This window comes from Ischnura elegans, chromosome 3, assembly GCF_921293095.1.
Source record: "Ischnura elegans chromosome 3, ioIscEleg1.1, whole genome shotgun sequence".
NCBI lineage: Eukaryota > Metazoa > Arthropoda > Insecta > Odonata > Coenagrionidae > Ischnura > Ischnura elegans.
Window position 1 is genome coordinate 97415274 of NC_060248.1, and position 18775 is coordinate 97434048.

An 18775-nucleotide genomic window follows, 5' to 3' on the forward strand; every position below is an offset into this window, starting at 1 on the left:
TTGTTTCAACGTTGTCTCAACGTTGAAGTTCCCAGGAAACAACGTTGTGACAACATTGTCAGAACGTTGTGACAACGTTGAGACAACGGTAAGACAACATTGTCAGAACGTTGTGACAACGTTGAGACAATGTTGTCACAACGTTGTTTCCTGGGAACTTTAACGTTGAGACAACGTTGACACAACGTTGTGCAACGTTGTGACAATTTTAAGAAATGTTGTGACAACTTGTATGTTTCCTCATTGTAACGTTGCTACAACGTTGAGACAACCTTCTCTGCTGCTGGGGAGGTGCCTCAAAGTGCACCGCCATCAGCAGGCTTATTATGTGGGTTCCATCTGCCAGCAGGTGCCCTCTTTGCTAGGGCTTTAAATGTGCTAAGTTAGGATTATAGCAGAACTTGAACTGCGATGCCATAGTTAATGAATTTGCCGAAAAGAAGACAAGAAGGAAACTTTTAAAGAAGTTCTCGTTGTGCTTGAGGCAGACCCCGCTATGTCTTCATTCATGTTTTTAATCTGCACTTTAATTTCTCTAGAAGATATTGCAGGAAGATATGCAGTTGGCCATATTTGTATTTTAGAGGCTTTGTTCAATTGGAAATGTGGTCCGTACCACTGCTCTTCATGCATTTTAAAAATTAGTTAATTTATACTATATTTCGTGCTACCGCAGTTCATTCAGTTACAGGAGTAGGTAATGTTTTTATTTTTGAGGGAACTCTTCTTTTTTGTTGTATGAATAAAGGGTAAACATTATTTTTGGAAAGGGTATTAATGAAGTATTTTAGCAGCATACAAATGTATCTGTTTCATATAGCTTTACTGCAAGCCGTTTTTTAAAATTGAATTGTCTATGTTTTCCTGCATAAAAATTCAAGCATAAACTTATTCCGTCAGGCATATATCTGTTTATTCGTTTTTTCGGAACCTTACATCATGAGAGTGGCTATGCCTTATCATAAAAATCGGGGAGGGGGGCTCAAGTGAGGAGGGGCGCTCAATGGAGAGGTGCCTACAGCGTAACTTTGGGTAAATCCGGCCCTGTGCAAGGGCGTACCCAGGATCATAACCACTAGGGGGGGCAAGCCAAAGCCATTCGCCTTTTCCATGCCATTTTAGCATAGAAAAGGTGAATGAAACCAATATTAATTGTGAGATAATTATAACAGTGCTTTATTAGTTTATGAGATTATTTCCTTGAGAAAATAGTTTTATTTTAGTCACATATCTTATACTCATATCATATTTCATGATTTTAGAGAAAATTTGTTGAATACTTTTGTTTCAATTCAGCACTGATTTTGCTTAAAGACTTGTGATTTTTCTTATGGGGGGGGGAGGGGGCAGCTGCCCCCCTCCCTGCCCCTCCCTGGGTACGCCCATGAAGTAGCGTGACAGAAACCAAATAGTGTTTGCCTTCTTACCAAGATGAAAAAAACTTTCAGAAAGAGGTTCACTCAGAGACAGACTAAGACCAAGCAATGTTACTTTCTCACCGTAAGGGAAAAATCTCCCAGAAAGACAGCCAATTGGAGGTAGCATGATTGAGTGAAGTACACTTTCCACAGGAAGAAAAGTTTAATTGCAATTGTAACCATGGTTACCACTGTAATGAAGTTTACCCATGTGTGAAATAATACTTTGCTGATTGGCAAAATTTTACTGATACTCCAACTTAAAATGAAGGTAAGCTTGGGTGCAAGCTAAAATATGCAAGAATGTGAATAGAAGAAAAAGACTTAAACAAACCATTCACTTTCACCGATCAACCAGAAATCTCATGTCAGTTGTTAGAGAAATGTGCCTTTGTACACCATTTGGGATTTGATCAATCGGCTTTGGCTGCAAGATCTGTCAGAGAAAAGAGGATCATTATATTAGTCAGAAGATCAGTCATACAGGATATGACAAAACAGAAAGTATTAAAAATAAATTTCACCATTAAACCATACAATATAAATTCCTCATACATTGATGAATTTGCCTCCTTCAAATGCTTCAAAAATATTTTTCTTATTATGATATGCATTATCTATAAATATTCTACCAATTAAGGTAGGTTTCCATGGAGTATTCTGGCAAACTCCCCTCCCTCCATGGGTTTCCCTCTTCAACTCACAATAAGGCCTACTCCCATTCACTCTATCTAAATATCCTATTCTTTTCCTTCTTCTCCCTTGCTTACCTAACATTCTACCCTCTAAAACCGTTTTCAAAATCCCCTCCCCACTAAGTACTTGTTCCATTCATACCTTCTGTCTCCTCAGTATCTCATCTTAAAGCTGCCTCTCCTCACCCACCATGTCCAGCACTTTGTCGTTCCTCCTCCTCTCTGTCAACTTCACCTTCTCCATTCTTCTTCCGACCCTTATCTCGAATACCTCCAGTCTTCTTTCGTCCTCCTTCCTAACGTTCCATGTTTCCACACTGTTAAGCGCTACACTCCAGACCACAATCTTCGTTAACCTTTTCTTTAACCCTTCCGCTGCGGTAGTTCACAATTTTAGGTACCAGCCAGTGCAGGAGAGACCCCCTGTGCAGGAGGCACCCCCTGCCACAAGGGCTGGTCTGGTAAAGTTAAGCCCCTAGCGATCCTTATGGTGAGTGAAAGGTGCCCAAGTGCAAGATATTCAGGTAGTAATAAGTTTTTGGGTAAATGACGCAGTCAGCATGCAAAGCATAAAAACGTCCCTTCTCTCTAAGAGTGAAAATCTGACTTTGTGATCCTCTCATAAGCTAATTCCTGTTCATGAATGCCTCCTTTTCTAAAACATTTTTCTTCCTGATACTAGGGCATACCCAGGATCAAAACTAGGGGGGGAGGGATGGGGCAAACCATGGTTGTTCAAGTTGTAGGTAAGATTTAAGCATGGAAAAGGTGAATAAAATTAACATTTTAAGGAAATTGTAACAGCTCTTTATTAGTTTTTAAAATTATTTGCTTTAAAAAATATTATTTTCCTTAAAGAAATTTGCAATTTTTGCTTCTGGGGGGGGGGGGCTCCTGCCCCTCGCCCATGTCCTGATGTCCTTACTGCTGTATTTGTCTTCCTCTGATGTGCTTCCTAAAAAGTTAGTTAAATTGCTCTACATGCTCAAGCTTTTGCTCGACCACTTTCATCTTGAGTCCTCAAAGTTTCTTGAGATGTTCCAAGCCCGCGATGCTTTACAAAATTGCATAACCTTGGTCTTGTGATTAATTCTCATGCCATACTCGTCGCAACATTTTTCTCACACATGCACTAGTGGCTGCAGCTCTCTCCTTGATTGGCTAATGAACACTTGATCACCACAAACCTCAATGATTTAATCATGATTCCTCCCACTTTTACTCCAGCTTCCAATTCATCCCACACCTCTCTTATCACCTCATCAGCACAAAGGTTTAAAAGCAACAGGGATAGTGTACAGCCAAGCCTCACTCCCTGGCCAATGTTTCCCCACCCAGGTTCTCTGTCTGCCACCCTCACTTGACAAGTCTGGGCCATATGAGGATTATGAATGAGTGGGATATGGCTTCAATTTGCACCTTTTTCCCTAAGACTAACCAATAAATTTACCCAGTCCACTCAATAAAATGCTTTTTCAAGATCCATAAAGCAGGCATACACCTCCTGGTTATATTCTAGGTTCCTCTCAAGAAGGAACTGCTACTGCGTCATCACTAGGTACTATTGCATCTCAATCTTTCCTTTTTTATACCAAAGTGATATTTGCCCTCAACTTCATTTGTCTATTTAATATTCTCAGAGCCACTTTTGTTGTGTGTGATAATAGGTAAATAGTCTTATAATCTCCGCATTCCACAGCTTTCTTCTTTTTTGGCAGCGGAAATAAAACCGTCCTCATGAAATCCTCCAGCCAACATCCCTTCTCATAGATCTTGCATACTAGTTGAAAAGGCTTTTCTTACTACCCCTCCCTAGATTCTTCAGAAGCTCTCACGGTATCATGTCCCCACCTACTGCTTTCCTAGCCTTCATATCACAAAGGGCTCTCTCGAGTTCCGCATCTAAGATCCCTGGCCCGAGATTATCCTCCCCCACTGCACTTTCATCCTCCAAATTCAATCTCTCCTACCTATTTCTGCTGTCATACAGATCCTTCACGTACTCCTTTTATCCACTCTGGACCTTGTCTCCCTTGGTTAGTATCCTTCCTTCTTTAGTTTTAATTTTTGACATGTAAAATATGTATAAGTAAGTTAATATTTTCTTATATATAGCCATCGTACAAAATGAAATAGTAATTATTTAGTTTTATTTTGTAATTTACTTGCTAATATCAAATATAAGAACACCTTTTCCCATTTAATCCCTGTGCCCCCTACAGGAAAATCCTGTTACAGAAACTTTCAGCCATGTACGACCAAGGATCACTGGGTAGTCTGCATGCACCACCTTCCACTCCCTTTTGGCTGTGATTGACTCTATCCTTGTCTCAGTTTGTAAACATTATCTCTTTCAAAACTAAGCTGAGGCCTGGTAGCTGTACACGAATATGTACCATGAAAGTTTCGTTCTCATGCTAAAACCGCACTAAGTTTTTCCTACATCAATCATAGGTGTGGCTAATGGATAATCGATAGGGGCCCAGTGTAATTGGGCTACCATTGGGCTAATTTCCCACCCCCCCAGATAAGTTTGAAAAATTGCTAAATAAAAAATTTCATTAGCACCCAAAAGTGTCATCAGAAATTAGGCTTAATTTAAGTTCTGAGTGGTTTAAATAAAAAAAAAAATATATTGAGGGATTAAGACCCTATAAGCCTTGGAGGGTGGGTGGTTCTGAGGTGGTCCCATGTCCTCCCCCCCAGTCAAACATCCATGCTATCAATAACTGCAAATACCAGTTGCAATGGTATTTTGAGAGAATTTTCATTTCCTAATGTCTCACGCACGTATGTTGGCTATTACTTTGCTGTTGCTTGGAATGTGAAAATAATCAGAGAGCTGACTCTAAAACTGAGAGTAGGTACTCTTTATTTCTTCACATAAACCCTCTGAAATACTAGACTTATAGCTGAATTTATTATTGAACTGCTGTACGTAACCATTACACTCTGAGGAAGGCTCCAGCACGAGAGGAGTAATATCATTGAGAGTCATGAAAAATGTGGGGAAAACACCCAATAAAGAAAAAAATAAACTTATCTCGGGTTTCCATGCAGGTAAAAAAATCTTAAGAGCGCCTCTTAAGGTTTCTTACCCATGTAGAAACCGAAGAAAAATTAATTTATTCTGTTGGCTGGGAAAGTGTTCAATCATATCCAATAAAGAAATTTATCTATTATCTGAAATATTAATTTTTTGGATTTATCAACATTTTCCAGTCTTTCCATGCATTGCAAAAGAAATTCCCAACTTACCCCCTTCCTCCTTTCCCCACCTCCTTCCTTCTATCCCCATGTCCTTTGTTGCGCGGGGATGATCATAGGAGTAAAATTTAGGCTCTCTTACTTAACACATCAGTGCACCCCACAGCCCCTTGCATTCTAGGTCACATGACTGCAATCACCCAAGTAAATGTTACCATTACCACTGGCAGTGGTCCTGCTGGGGACGCATCAGGTAAAAAATGCATTTAAAAAACTCTATTTCCATGATTTTTTTTTATTTTTGGGGGACGGCCCCCGGACCCCCCTTCCACTGTGAGGTATTCCATACCCCCCAGACCTCCAGAAGCCCGTCCTCAACAATGTGTTACTGCAATCGATGCCAATGATCATGACTGTAATGATAAGAGTGCTGCAGAACTGACCACTGTGATCCCAAGCTTTTTTTTTTTATTCTCAAACCACCGAATACAGCTCGTATTGGCCATTTTAAATCGGGATGTTTAACAAATTTAACAATTACATGCGCACGAACAACCATGCCATGGATAGGAGAAACCTACCAAGGCGGGACTCAAACCTGCAACCTCTTGTTTGTCAGGTAAGGACTTTACCCTGCCACCACCGCTTCTCTCCTTATGAAGATGAGCAGTTGCCCTCTTCTCCAGCCAATGAGAAGTATTATTGTCAGTGACCTTGTGTCAACATCTTCATCATTGAAATGGCATATCTTACCTCAGGGTAGACCAGTAACACCTCTGAATGCAGTAGGTTCATGGTTGTTTATTTGTGCAAATATCTCACAGCTAACCTCTACATCTAGAGGTAGACCCACCATCTGCTAACCCACTGAACACACTCAGTTGCTTTAAGGATAGCTTTGCGTTGATATTCATTAAAATGAATTTTTGTTTGAACAATGAATTATACCACTGCGAGTTTACCAGTATTTAGCTTCAATGTCATACTACACATTGATAATTATTGTGATTTAAACTGAGCTTCATACTCATGATGGGTCCCACATTTGACTTCCTTCGGAAGTAAACTGGCTAATATTAATCGATTTGTAGGATATGATAAGGACTGGATATTTTTTGAGTGAAAAAAAGGCAAGATATCTTTCAGTATATTTTATTTACATAAAAGATGACTCTAAATTTTTTTTCTTGAATGCTTCAAAGAAGAGATCGAGACTGAACATTGTTTCATACCATGGAGTATGATGTTTTTTACACTTTTATATTCAATCCAAGATTTACAAAAAGGATTCATATTGAAACAAGAGCTTCAGATTTTTTTTATAACTATATATAGTTTTAATTTCAAGGTACAATATTTATTACACAACATAAATAAGAAAGTGTATCCAATTATTCTATGTGATGCACAATCACTCATCTATTCGAGCGATTGAGGGCAAGTATGCCCAATACTAGGAATTTAATCAGTCAAAAGGCAAGGGCTGCCAAGCAAGGGTAACCAATGCCCAACTAATGAATGTGTGCTTGACTCATTACTGTGCATGGTCAACATTGAATCTAGGGTAAAACTTCAGTCCACAATTATCAGTCTTAGGGCTGCTTTGCACTCATTATTCCCTCACTGAAACACTTAGCCTTGATCCTCTCTCTTTTCCTTCACAAATTCAGACTTTTTCATATCAGTTTCTCTTGCCTAGGGCTGAGTTGTATACTGTCAGCTTTGCAAGATTGTTGCTCCAAACCATTGACTCAAAATTTGCATCAAAGGGAATTATTTATCCAACCAAATGAGACTTTGAGAGGAGAGAATAAAGGCACATGTTTAATAATGAGGGAATTCTCACCAGCACATTTTTATCCTGCCATTCATTTTTCTTACTTACAGTTTATTTCCCAACCTAGATGCCCAAATTCATTAGGCCTCGCATGAAATGATATCGCCTCGAACACTAGATTCCAATACTTTTTTCATGAGCACATTAGCCATATCTCACCAACAGCAATTATCAATGAGAATCTACTTTAAAAAAGCAGCATGTGCATGGAAACGGAGGAAACACACCCTACTTTGGGCGAACATGAATGACGGGGTCCAAATATTTGCAATTCAGCGTGGAGAAAATGACTTTCGAGGGCGCTTGTGAAACATGAGTGCAGCTTTTTTTTGACAAATGGTCCAATAAGACAATGGATGGCTTCATTTAGCAATATAAGAGGACATTTAATGAAGCAGCATACACAACATTCAGGTGGAGCATTCTACTCTGAAAATATGCCATCTCTTATTAGAATCTCCACGGTTATTTACGTCTTCTTGGAACAGGATGAATAACAATTAAAATATTCTGAGCCAGTCTTATTTAAGACGTCTTATGAACTTCCTTCATTCTCATACTGTTTCCTGAATTATCCTAACTTTGAGTATAAACTGCATAGATAACAGTTAGGTACTTAGAAAAAGGAACTAATTCCCACCTATTGGCATGGGAAGATATGACATGTAACAAACTGCAAAACACACGTACATAGTAAACACATGGCCATAAAATCTCACTACATGATATAAAATATGAGCATCTATATGAACTACATGAAAACAATAATACGATGGCAGTATAACTTTTTCTTTACCTCATAATACACAAATATATCAATATTTGCATTACCAATTACAATTCCCACTTGCTCTCTCTTAGTTGTACATAATATTGCAAGATAAACTTTCATTTGTGATACTTTTCATATCTATGTATTTGCTTTCAGCTATCTTAATAGGTACAGATCTGTTTTTACTCTTAGTAGGTCTGATATCACTGCGGGCCTGTACAAATTCATTAAAATTTCAATTCATATATGTAGTTTCATATTGCTAACACACATAAATAACAGAAAAATACATAAGTTGTTAATATTATGGTTCAACTTAGCATTTAAGACATATCTTGTAAATATGATGGAAGTAGCATGAGATGTTTTAACTAAAGAGAATTTCCATTACAATTAAACCAATATAATCCTCAATGAATAGCATAGAAGTAATTAAGTTGACTCCAAAATAACTGGAGCTAAAACAATGATGATCAAAAGGAATTTCAATGAAAAGTAAAATTTTTAAAAACTGAAAAACTCAAAACAATTTTCCAGAGTTGAACTTCAAATTAGCACCATTATTCAAACTTAATTTGACAGCAAAAGGAGATTGAAATACTTAATCAGATTACCATACAAGCCTTTACGTTGGACTTTAGCTTATGTAATTCAAGGTAAACAATTATAATAAAGGAATTTTTAAGTCTTACAGACTGGAAAGAAAGTGGCTCCAAAAAAAAAACTATTGGCACATGTTTCATATACCTTGAAAAATATATAAAATTTAAATATTAAAAATAATTTTCACTGGTTTCAACATGCATGTATGATATTATACTGGTAATGCATGTGATTTCTTTCCCTAAAATTACCAGTTTAATGACTAAACATGAATCACTAAATAAAATTATAGTAAATAAATTCTTTTAACTTGAAACGAGCAGGCTGGTGAATGTTCTTTTAAGATGTATATATATATACAATGCAGTGAAAGAGAGAGTTGTGGAATTTAGAGGCTCCACATGCCTTCTATTGGCATTATTAAAAGAATCACACTGGCGAATGTGTAGATATTAGGAATCAAAAATTAAAATTATGTTTCAAGAAACACTGCTCAAAATTGTTCGTAGACCAATAATCATTCCCATATTTTCACACACACACTCACACACACAACAAGAGGTAATTCTGAGGTTCTCAGATCCACTCCTTTTAGAAGTTCAAATGGCATGCTTATCTTTAAACATGTGGTCACCTGAGTGGCAGTAAAAAGAGGTATGAGTTCTGTAAACAGAGTTTTGGAAACTCGGCACAACAACAGACACAAATTCAGTTCCTGAGATTATACCAATTCAAGTCAAAGTTTCTTCCGCAAATGAGAATGAAATCCTATGCATAGTCCAAAGGATGACATATCTCTCTCTTGCTTTAGGCCACGAATCAACCACCAACAGTGATTTCTGTGAATGCACACGGGCCAACATATAGAATTGCTCACACAATCAGTCTTAAGTCATTCATGCAGTAGGAAGTGATTTCTCTGCATACTGAATAACAGAGCTCACTCTTGACTGCTGCATTGTCTCAGAGTTCTGACCTGCAGTCAGATGAACACCAGCCACACTCGTTTCTTCCATTGACTGTAGAATGAGTTTAGACCGTTTTCTCGGAGGTAGGATAAGAACTTCCCTCATTGAGGCAGAGTACCCTGAATGTGGAGCTGCAATGTCAGGCTCAGATGAAGCCGAAGACACTGCCGACGTGGCAGGAGAGACAGGATTGCTGCTGGGAGGAGTTAACAGGGGAGCCGCCTCTCCTCGCCTTCTCTTGCCATTGCCAGGTGGCGTGGTCGGAGCCACTGGTGGCATGATACCTGAGGAATATCCTTCCGCAGAGCTGGGGAGAGAGGGGAGAACGTAAGGTGGGGAATAGTGTCTGAGGATGGGGTGAGGTTGATGCAAGTGGTGATTATGATTTGGTTCTGGTGAGATAGATGGAGCCGTAGGTGTCCTTACCCTCATCAGCTCCACACCACTCCCCATGTCAGATCGGATGATAGCCTCGGGGTAAACATAAATGGGGGGTTCAGTCACAGTTAACACAGTCTGTCCTGCATTTGACGCCACAACAATACTCTCAGCTTCTTCGTCATCTTCTTCCTCATCTTCAACGACCACTCCGGGGTCCTCAACAATGAGAACTCCTTCCTCTCCAACCATTGGAGATGAAGGCATCACCTGTCCCTGACTCTGTTCATCCCTCGCCTGATTCCCACACATCATATTTTTCCTGTCCTCTTCCTCCTCATCTTCCACTGAAAGGCCAACGGCAGCCAGGAGCATTGGGCTCAAGCCTATGTGTTGTGGACGACCAACCTGAGTGGCAACAGGGGACTGTGGACCTTGGCTCTGTAGGTAGCCACTTGATGGAGAAGACAAGGGCTGGAATATTGTTGTTCCATCAGTAATGGCCTCGCCACTCCTATACGAAATATAAATGAAATCACGTTCCTGCTGTTGGACTTGTTGATGCTGGAAAGATTGCACGGGTGAGGATGGAGACGACTGGCCCTGAGGTTGAGACATTTGGTGAGGGCTAGATGGATGTGTTTGGAGTTGATGAATTGATATTGAGCCATTACTGCTCATTTGCTGATGATTCGAGTACGGAGATTGCATCCTCTGCAAGTTCTGTCCATCGTTCACACCATCTGACACCATCATACCAAGACGTCGGCACATTTCTGAGTCATCGCTACTCACTGATGGGCAGTTTCTGTTCTCCTTGTCACTAGATGAAGATGGGGTGGTGACCGAACTGATGGAAGAAACAGAGGAAGAGGTAGCCTCGTAGTCCCCTGAGGAAATGGGGTGAGATTGATGATGTAATTGCTGGAGGGGTTGTTGGTGGGTTTGCTGATGGGGTTGGTGGGGCTGGGAGAGCTGCTGGTTTTGCTGTTGGTGCTGCTGCTGGGAGCTCTGTTGTTGTTGACCGTGCCTCTGGGAAATTGAACCCCCTGAGAACTGATCAGGGTTGAGCCTCGAAGGCTGGGGGATCTGTGGCGGAGGGGAATAGGCTTGGGTTTGCGGAGATGGCGAATGCGGGGGAGGTGAAGGGGTGGAAGTAGGGTTGCCTTGCATTGCGTTACCCCCTTGCGGAGAGGGAATGGAGGTAGAAGAAGTCGCTCCGCCTGAGTGGCTCTTAATGTGGCTCTCCATAGTCTTTTTCGAGTTGAAGGTCTCATGGCAGATGGTGCACTTGTAAACCTTCTCACCAAAGTGTGCCACCTGGTGGAGCTTGAGGACGTGGTTGTACCCGAAGGCTTTGCCACAGATCTCGCAAGAATAGGGTTTCTCGCCCGTGTGTGTCCGGGTGTGGACCTTAAGCTGCTTGGAGCATGTGAACCCCTTCCCGCACGACTTGCAGACGTAAGGCTTTTCCCCGGTGTGGGTCCTCATGTGGATGACCAGTTGCCCCGACTGGATGAATGTCTTGTCGCACACGGTGCAGCGGTGCGGCCGCTCTCCCGTGTGGATGCGGGCGTGCCGGTGCAGCTTGCCGCTGTGCTCGAACGCCCTGGCGCACACGTCGCACTTGTAGGGCCGCTCTTTGGTGTGGATCCTCCGGTGCACGCTCAGGTTCTCCTTCACCGAGAACGCCTTCGAGCAGAACTCGCACTGGTACGGTTTTTCCCCCGTGTGGGTTCGGAAGTGGCGGGTCAGCCGCGCGGGCACGGCGAAAGTCTTCCCGCACATGGTGCAGGGGTAAGGGTCTGCTTGCTGCCCCTGCTGCTGGCCAGAGACCGGCTGGGGGCTCTGCTGGGGCGCCCCGGATGACCTCTGCTGCTGCGGCTGGGGAGGAGGGAGTTCCTTGCCCTCCTTGGCGTGGACCCTGAGGTGGTTCTGGTGCGCCGTCTTGGAGGCGGACACTTTCCCGCACAGGGGACACTGGAATGACGCCTTGCCTGTCGGCGTCGTGGTGCTGGAGGCCGGTACTTCGGCCGCCACCGCGGGAGCGGACCCCTTAGGCCCCGTAGCACCGACGCCGCCGGCGGCAGCACCCCCGGGGACGGTCCCCGCCCCTCCACCTCCTTCCGCCCCAGCAGCCGGGAAGTACTGGAAGACGGAGAAGTCAGGGCTGCAGACGACGCTCTTGACGGCGAAGGGCTTGTCGCCGCCCGTGCTGGAGGAGACCTGGTTGGCGGGGGACGGCGGGGGGCGTGGGGATGCAGGCCGGAGGTGGGCGACTGGGGTGCAGTCGATGCGGGTGGTGGCGGAGTGGTGCGTGGTGCTGGCCGGAAGGAGGGTGACGCCCAGGGCGCCCTCTTCGTCCTCCTTGAGAGGTGACATGTCGCTGCTGTTGAAGTAGCCGACCATCTCGGACACGCGGGCCCACAGCCGCTCTATAAAGATAAGCGAGAGAAACAAATTAGTTGGAGAAAATACGCAACAAGAGCAAGAATAAAATTAATCGTCGACGGTTTTACTTTGAAAAAAAGTTCCATGGAAGGGACATAGTATTACTTTGTAGTTTTCCGCACGAAATGCGGAAGTGCCATGTTTAAAGGTACAAACTAATTTTCAATCATTCCCCACAATTTAAGAAATCGAAGTTTCGATGCAATTGCGTGTAATCGGGACGTTGAGCATTGTATTACAAAAGGCAATGGCATCGCGATAAGCGACTCTGGAGGTGAGGAAGAAATTCCAGTGGAATGTTTTTTGGGAGACAATCTCCAGAATCCCGTTTAGGTATGAAATATTTCCTGTAAGTACCCCTGCCGCAGTGGCGTAGCCAGAGGGGTGGTCCAGGGGATCCGGCCTTCCCGAAATATAAAAACACAATAATTTTCCTTCATAAAAGAAAAAAAATACTGAAAAATAATGAATTTACCAAATATTTCTTTAACGAATGAAGTTTTTTCGATTATGAAAAGTGCTAAAATTAGTTTAAATCCCATTTTTTAGTTCTCCGTTTTTTTTTAATTCTCACCCCTCGCTGTGGACTCCACCACCCCGAACGAAATTCCTGGCTACGCCACTGCCCTGGTGCCTTGAAAACCCGTTGAAACTCCCAAAAAAACGCCCATAATCCGTCCATATCTGATGGGGTTAAGGAAGAGGAATGCTTGAAATAGTTACTCTATCATGATACTGAAATCTGAAGGAAAATACTCATAAAAACTGTCATTTTCAGAATAATAAATAGTGATAAGCATCGGGCAATAACGTTTCCACCCATCAATGTGCATAGAAAATATCACGAAAACACGTTTTGGCTCAAGTAAGGCAATTAAACACCCAAAACTCCTCTTGCCTACGCCTATGATCACATACAATAGACGAATAAGAAATCTATTGATTTATAATTCTCATCAAATGATCACTATGCAAGCAATGGTTTAATAATAATACTTCGATAAAAATTTGTGAATTTTCACGTACAATATTTTAAAATAGATTTTTTCAAACCAAGGCTTTTTATAATAACAAGTGGTCGAAAATATGCGATCATATTTTCGACCACTTGTTATTATATTTAATTCACCGACATTAGCCGTGATTTCACAGGTAAAGATTTTACTCAATGTTAAGTATGGGAAAATACGATAGCAAATGGTTTCAACAAAAGCAATAACTTGGAGCTCTTCAAATTCCCAAAAAGGTACAACGAATACTGATAATCACCATATTCCGAAGGATATTCAAATCATGATAATGCTTGACATCAGGTTCCATTTTGGTGCAAATAAAATTTCTATTAGGCAAAAAATACGAAAACAACGACCAAACTTCACGCCTAAAAAATAAAAATGACGCACTACATAAACATTACCATATTATTAGCGTAAACATTACCATGAATACAGTAAAGTGATTCAATAACATGTAAATTAAAATAGAAACAGAGGCGCCACTACGACATATGCATTTTCAAATTAGCCATTCCCCGAGTCTCTTACATCTGTCCTCATGTTCTCCGACAAATTAGCGAGAGGCTGAGAGCAACGGAAGATTATTATTCGTCAACGGAGGTCGCGGGCGAAAAAATGCATAAGATGCGAAAACCAAGAATATGTCATACTTCGCGATTGGCGGACGGGTTTTAGCGGTTACACCTCCTCCTTGGAGCGCAATCCAATCGGGTACTCCGTCGCAAAATCAGCTTCGAGTGCAGCAGTGAGGCTCTCTAGCCCGCCCCATCGAGAGTGCAACGAGTCAGTGCGCTACTTGTCCGGAAGGGGGCGGGGAGGAGGAGGGTGGGCGGGTTGTTGCAGTTGGATATTAGACGCGGGGGGGGAGGGGATGGGGTGGAGGGACTACCGAAGAGAGGAAGGGGGGGTGTAAAGGGGTATGGGGGCGTATACAATCCCGGCCCCACCCATACTCGCAAGCCAACGTAACGTATATAAGCGGTGCTGTTAGTGGGAGAGAAAGAGCGGGTTTGGGGGGAGAAAAGTTGGGTGCCATCGAGTGGGGGTACGGGAGTACACTTTGATATTGACGGAAGAAGGGGTGAGTGACGAGGGAGGGTGGATGGGAGAGGGGGTTAGAGCCAAGAAAAGGGTCTCGGCAGCACCGGAGTAGCACACTCGCTGCTGCGAGATGCGGCGCTCATGAGAGGGAGGTGGTGCGATCGTAGCGACGCGGGATGCACCGACATCAAAAAGCACGTAACCTCGTGAAAAAATTACGAAAAATTTCTAGCAATTGATAATAAATTTACAATAAATCTCATAACCCCTCAATTTCCAATAATTCAATAATTATAAGCAAAACAAACATTTAATATTAATTAGGCATACTTTTTATCCAATTTTAAGCACTGCATCCAAATGCATGCGTTACACGAACGCGACTTTGAGCAAGAAATTTCAGTAAACTCAGAGTGTAATACAAATTAGCAAAGATAAATGTTGGCGCAATGCTCAAATTTTTTTATCAATGCACACATTTTTGAACAATGTGACACAATTTCATTAAAGTAGCGAGCTTTCGGTCAGCAAAGTTGGTCAAAATCATCACGAAGAATCCAAAGGCTAAAAATAATCACGTATGTGTATATAAGTACTGTAAAAGGAGTAGGTAGGCAAAATAATACATATTTTAGTTCAATATAACCCGAATATTCATTCTGTCATCCATAATAATCACATGAATCTTACGAGCTAGAGAAAACATGCTTTGAGGAATTAGGGTATTATCGGTAGGAGATTTTTCAAAAACTCATATTGTCAATAATTACCGCAGATCTTTTTATTAGTTGCCCTAGTAATCACCAAATTTCACCTTATCGATGAAATCGTAAGCAAGAAGAGGATAGAGACTTATCAATAGCAAAAGAAGAGGTAAGAGGTATACAAAAGAGAAATATCCCAGGGAAGGTGTAATAATATTACAAAAATTACACTTAGTTTTTTTAAATTCCTACGTAAAATCTTCGAAGAAACGTTTCATCGTTCGAAGTTCATCAACCACCCATAGTTAAACACAGCTTAGAAATAATATCCAAAAGGCATAGGTAATTTTCTATGTCGAAGTCGAACTGGGCTCTTATATGGCGTAACACGTATCTAAACATTCCTAAGTTACGTAAAATTAACTTTTAAGAGGTCAATGACATTTCTCCCAAGGCGTCGAATTCGGTGAAAATAGCACGAGCTGGAGGCACAAGTTGTGACGATTTCAAAAGATGCAATATTTAAAATAATAACAAGCATATCGGATACAGGATAATTTTTCATAATGGGAACTAATCGATCCAACGTGCAAACGAACTTATACCACCGGACACTTAAAAAACCAGCCAACAGCTAACCCTGGCGCCTGGTATCGTAGTAGTCATATTTACAGCTAAAAACATAGATACTTTTTTCCTCTCACACTACGTGAGGAAGAAAAGACCAATCACTAAAGATTCTTTGTCACGGTGCGTGTTCTCCCGAGACTTAACTTACTGTTTTTCCGGCCATCGGAACCAGGTATCGGGGCAAAGACAATGAAGAATGGACCACAATCATATATGAGCGGAGACAACATATACAAGTAAAATTTGGGTTACTGAACTATTTCCATGCAGTTCAAAAATTCAACCTTGAGAGAAATTTCGTAATAAAAAGATGAAACAGCTCGAGATGAATTTTTTTACATTATCTCCACTACCGAAAATATTTTTTGGATGAAAATTCATTCTCGAACCCCACGTCTAAATAATGAACATTCATCATTTTCGAAAGGAGGAGCTTGAGGTAAATAATGAATTAGTATGCTTCATAAAAGCAAGGAAATTGAATCAGAAATTTCAAAAAGCTTCCACATAAGGATGATATTCGTTGGAAATGAGTCGGTGGATGTCGAATAGAAATATCGTACATCTAGGGAAATTCATTAATACACTTACACCCACCATGGGCCTACCACGACTAATGATTTTTTCTAGTAGCGATTCACGAAAGAGGTAGGCACAATTAACATGGGATGAAAAAATCTATCGAAAAAATGAATATAGCAATATTATTATCCATAAATCGGATCCGCGTCGTTTACTACGGCCAAGTTTTCACGTTAAATTCTGATTGATTCGCGATAAACAGGTACAGCCATAAAACTCGGACATCACTATCTTACAATACCATCCTACAACAGGTTGCTTTCATAATTTGCTCCACGTACAACTTCAAGGCTGACGAAAGTGGTGATTAAAAGGACTGCTGAGAGGAAACGCACACAGATGTCTAAAAAATACCTCATGACAACGACAGCGATCAATCATTCCCCTAAACACTTCCAAGGAAATGAACCGTCGATTCCATTTAATAACCGAGAAATAAGGAGAACCAACTACGGGAAATCTTCACGGAGACTTATAAAAGAGCGGATACAATAGGAAAGGCTTCCCATCCTCACTGAATTGGTCCAAGGCTTGAACACAAGAGGGTGGGTACCTACTGAGTAAAATGTGAAAGAGCGCGCGTCTTGATAGAACGGGAATATCTCCCAGTTGTGCACCGGAAATTCCAGCCAAGGGCCCCCATGGCCAACCGCCCTTCGCCGCCCACCAGCGACTGTGCACCGACGATAAACCCGCAGACGTCGCCGTCGGCTCACTTAAATGCAACTCTCCCATCGCGGCGGTGCATTGTTAGGGGAAAATTCGCCTCCAGGGTAATGACTATTGATGTATATGCGCGAGGATCAGAGCCATTTATGGTCTCGTGCGCCGTGAATTATTAAATCGTAAGGGTGTCTCCGAATTTAGAGCGGAGGGTGGCACAAGACGAAAGATCTTTTGGTCGAGGTTAAAAAAATAGCCCTCCCGACACAAAATCCCTTCAATCAGCGGCGATATGATGGCTGAAAGAGTGTTATATTTCATGCAATTTCCATTACCTTAAACGAGCTGTCACGTTAATCGAATTACCCACTGATCATTGAGAAAAAGCGTCTACCGGTGGTGATATAAGTGTCGTTATAGTGGTAAGTTATTACACCACTATATAGATCAGCAACTAGGCATTGTGCCACCACGGGAAAGAAAAGCGTATAATTTCCGTCACCTAATGAAGTGAAAGATATCAAATATCGTCTAGATGCCAAGGCATATTTCGGAGTACACATTAAGGTTGGAACGGGTGCGTCAAACATATCCCAAGTTCAACAAGTCGACGATGAAAAAAGTCCAAAATACTATTACTGCGTACAGTAATAATCTCTAGTAGACTATGCGCGTAAGGCTCTTCACAATTTGAAGACTGTTTGTTATTTCATGTATACTCCAATCAGGAACGCAAAGTGACACTGGTCGTAGCTCAATACGACGAGACGTGTTACTGTCACAATGTATCACTGAAAAACTCTGGAGGTCTCTGCACTATTGAAAACAAACTACTACATTTAGCCGACCCGAGCAGGTAGAGATCTTCCATAAATCACTCAAACGACAACGCCGAAATAACAAGAATCCACCGTATCCTAAAAGCGCTCATCGGAGCGTGATCCTTACCGTCAACGGACTCGGGTTTACAGTTGAGCCACAACTTCTTCATCCAGTCCGGGGACTGCACCGCCGGACCCCACGGATTGCCAGAGGCGGCCGCCACCGCAGCCGGCGGCCTCTGCTGCCTCCGAGAGTTCCTCATCGTAGGAAGGACCAAAACACACAAATATCCCGACCAACTCGTCTCTCTCTACACCAACTCAAAACGTCTGGTTCGGACCGGGCGAGTCACAGGCGGTAACACCGGCAAGTCCGGGCGCGATGCGCCGCCGAAAAGTGCGGTCGGAGCGGTTGACCCAGTTTCTCGTCGAGAGAGGTTCACGGGCGATGGGCTTCACCGCCTTCCACCGAATGCACCGCCGGAGGGAAGGCGACGAGGGCCTATTGCGATCACAGTACACAGCGCATGCCCAAACTAGGGGCGGAGATGGTGGTCGGAGAATTTCGGAAGGCGCACTCAAAAACAAACTCCCTTTCAGCATTGAGTATGGAGGACGCTAGAAACGGCGGCGTGGACCTCCTTGTCGCCATACAGACGACGACTGAAGAAATGTGTATTCCACCACACGGCGGGGCGAGTCGCTGACAAGAAAGGGATGCCCTTCCACCCCACACCACTACCACCCCTCCAACCCCTCCCCATCACCACCCTTCCTCCCTTCCCCTCACCAATGCACATCCGAAACCTCCTCCTCCTCCCTCCACATTTACGCACACACAAGCGCATGCACGCTCTCCTACTCTCCCCGTAGTACTCTTTTTCCCCCTTCCACCGCGACCGAAATCGCCCCCCCCCCCCACCACCACTCAAGGAAATCCTACACCCTCCTCCCCCCCCCCTCTGATTCCCCTCTCATTCTCCATGAAC

The 18775-nt window shown here is 42.6% G+C and overlaps 1 protein-coding gene across 4 annotated transcripts in view; it reads right to left on the reverse strand.

Annotated features, from left to right (window-relative positions):
* Positions 1 to 6456: 6456 nt before the first annotated feature.
* Positions 6457 to 18775, reverse strand: part of LOC124156222 (oocyte zinc finger protein XlCOF8.4-like) — a 40100-nt gene continuing 27781 nt past the window's right edge. For 3 of the 4 annotated variants that reach the window (XM_046530621.1, XM_046530622.1, XM_046530619.1), the window contains exon 2: positions 6457 to 12313. In XM_046530621.1, coding sequence (XP_046386577.1) covers positions 9429 to 12287 — 2859 coding nt within the window. In that variant the 5' untranslated portion in view covers positions 12288 to 12313 and the 3' untranslated portion in view covers positions 6457 to 9428. Of the gene's footprint in view, positions 12314 to 17913; positions 18442 to 18775 lie in introns of those variants that run through there. The other variant, XM_046530620.1, reaches the window with a different exon arrangement.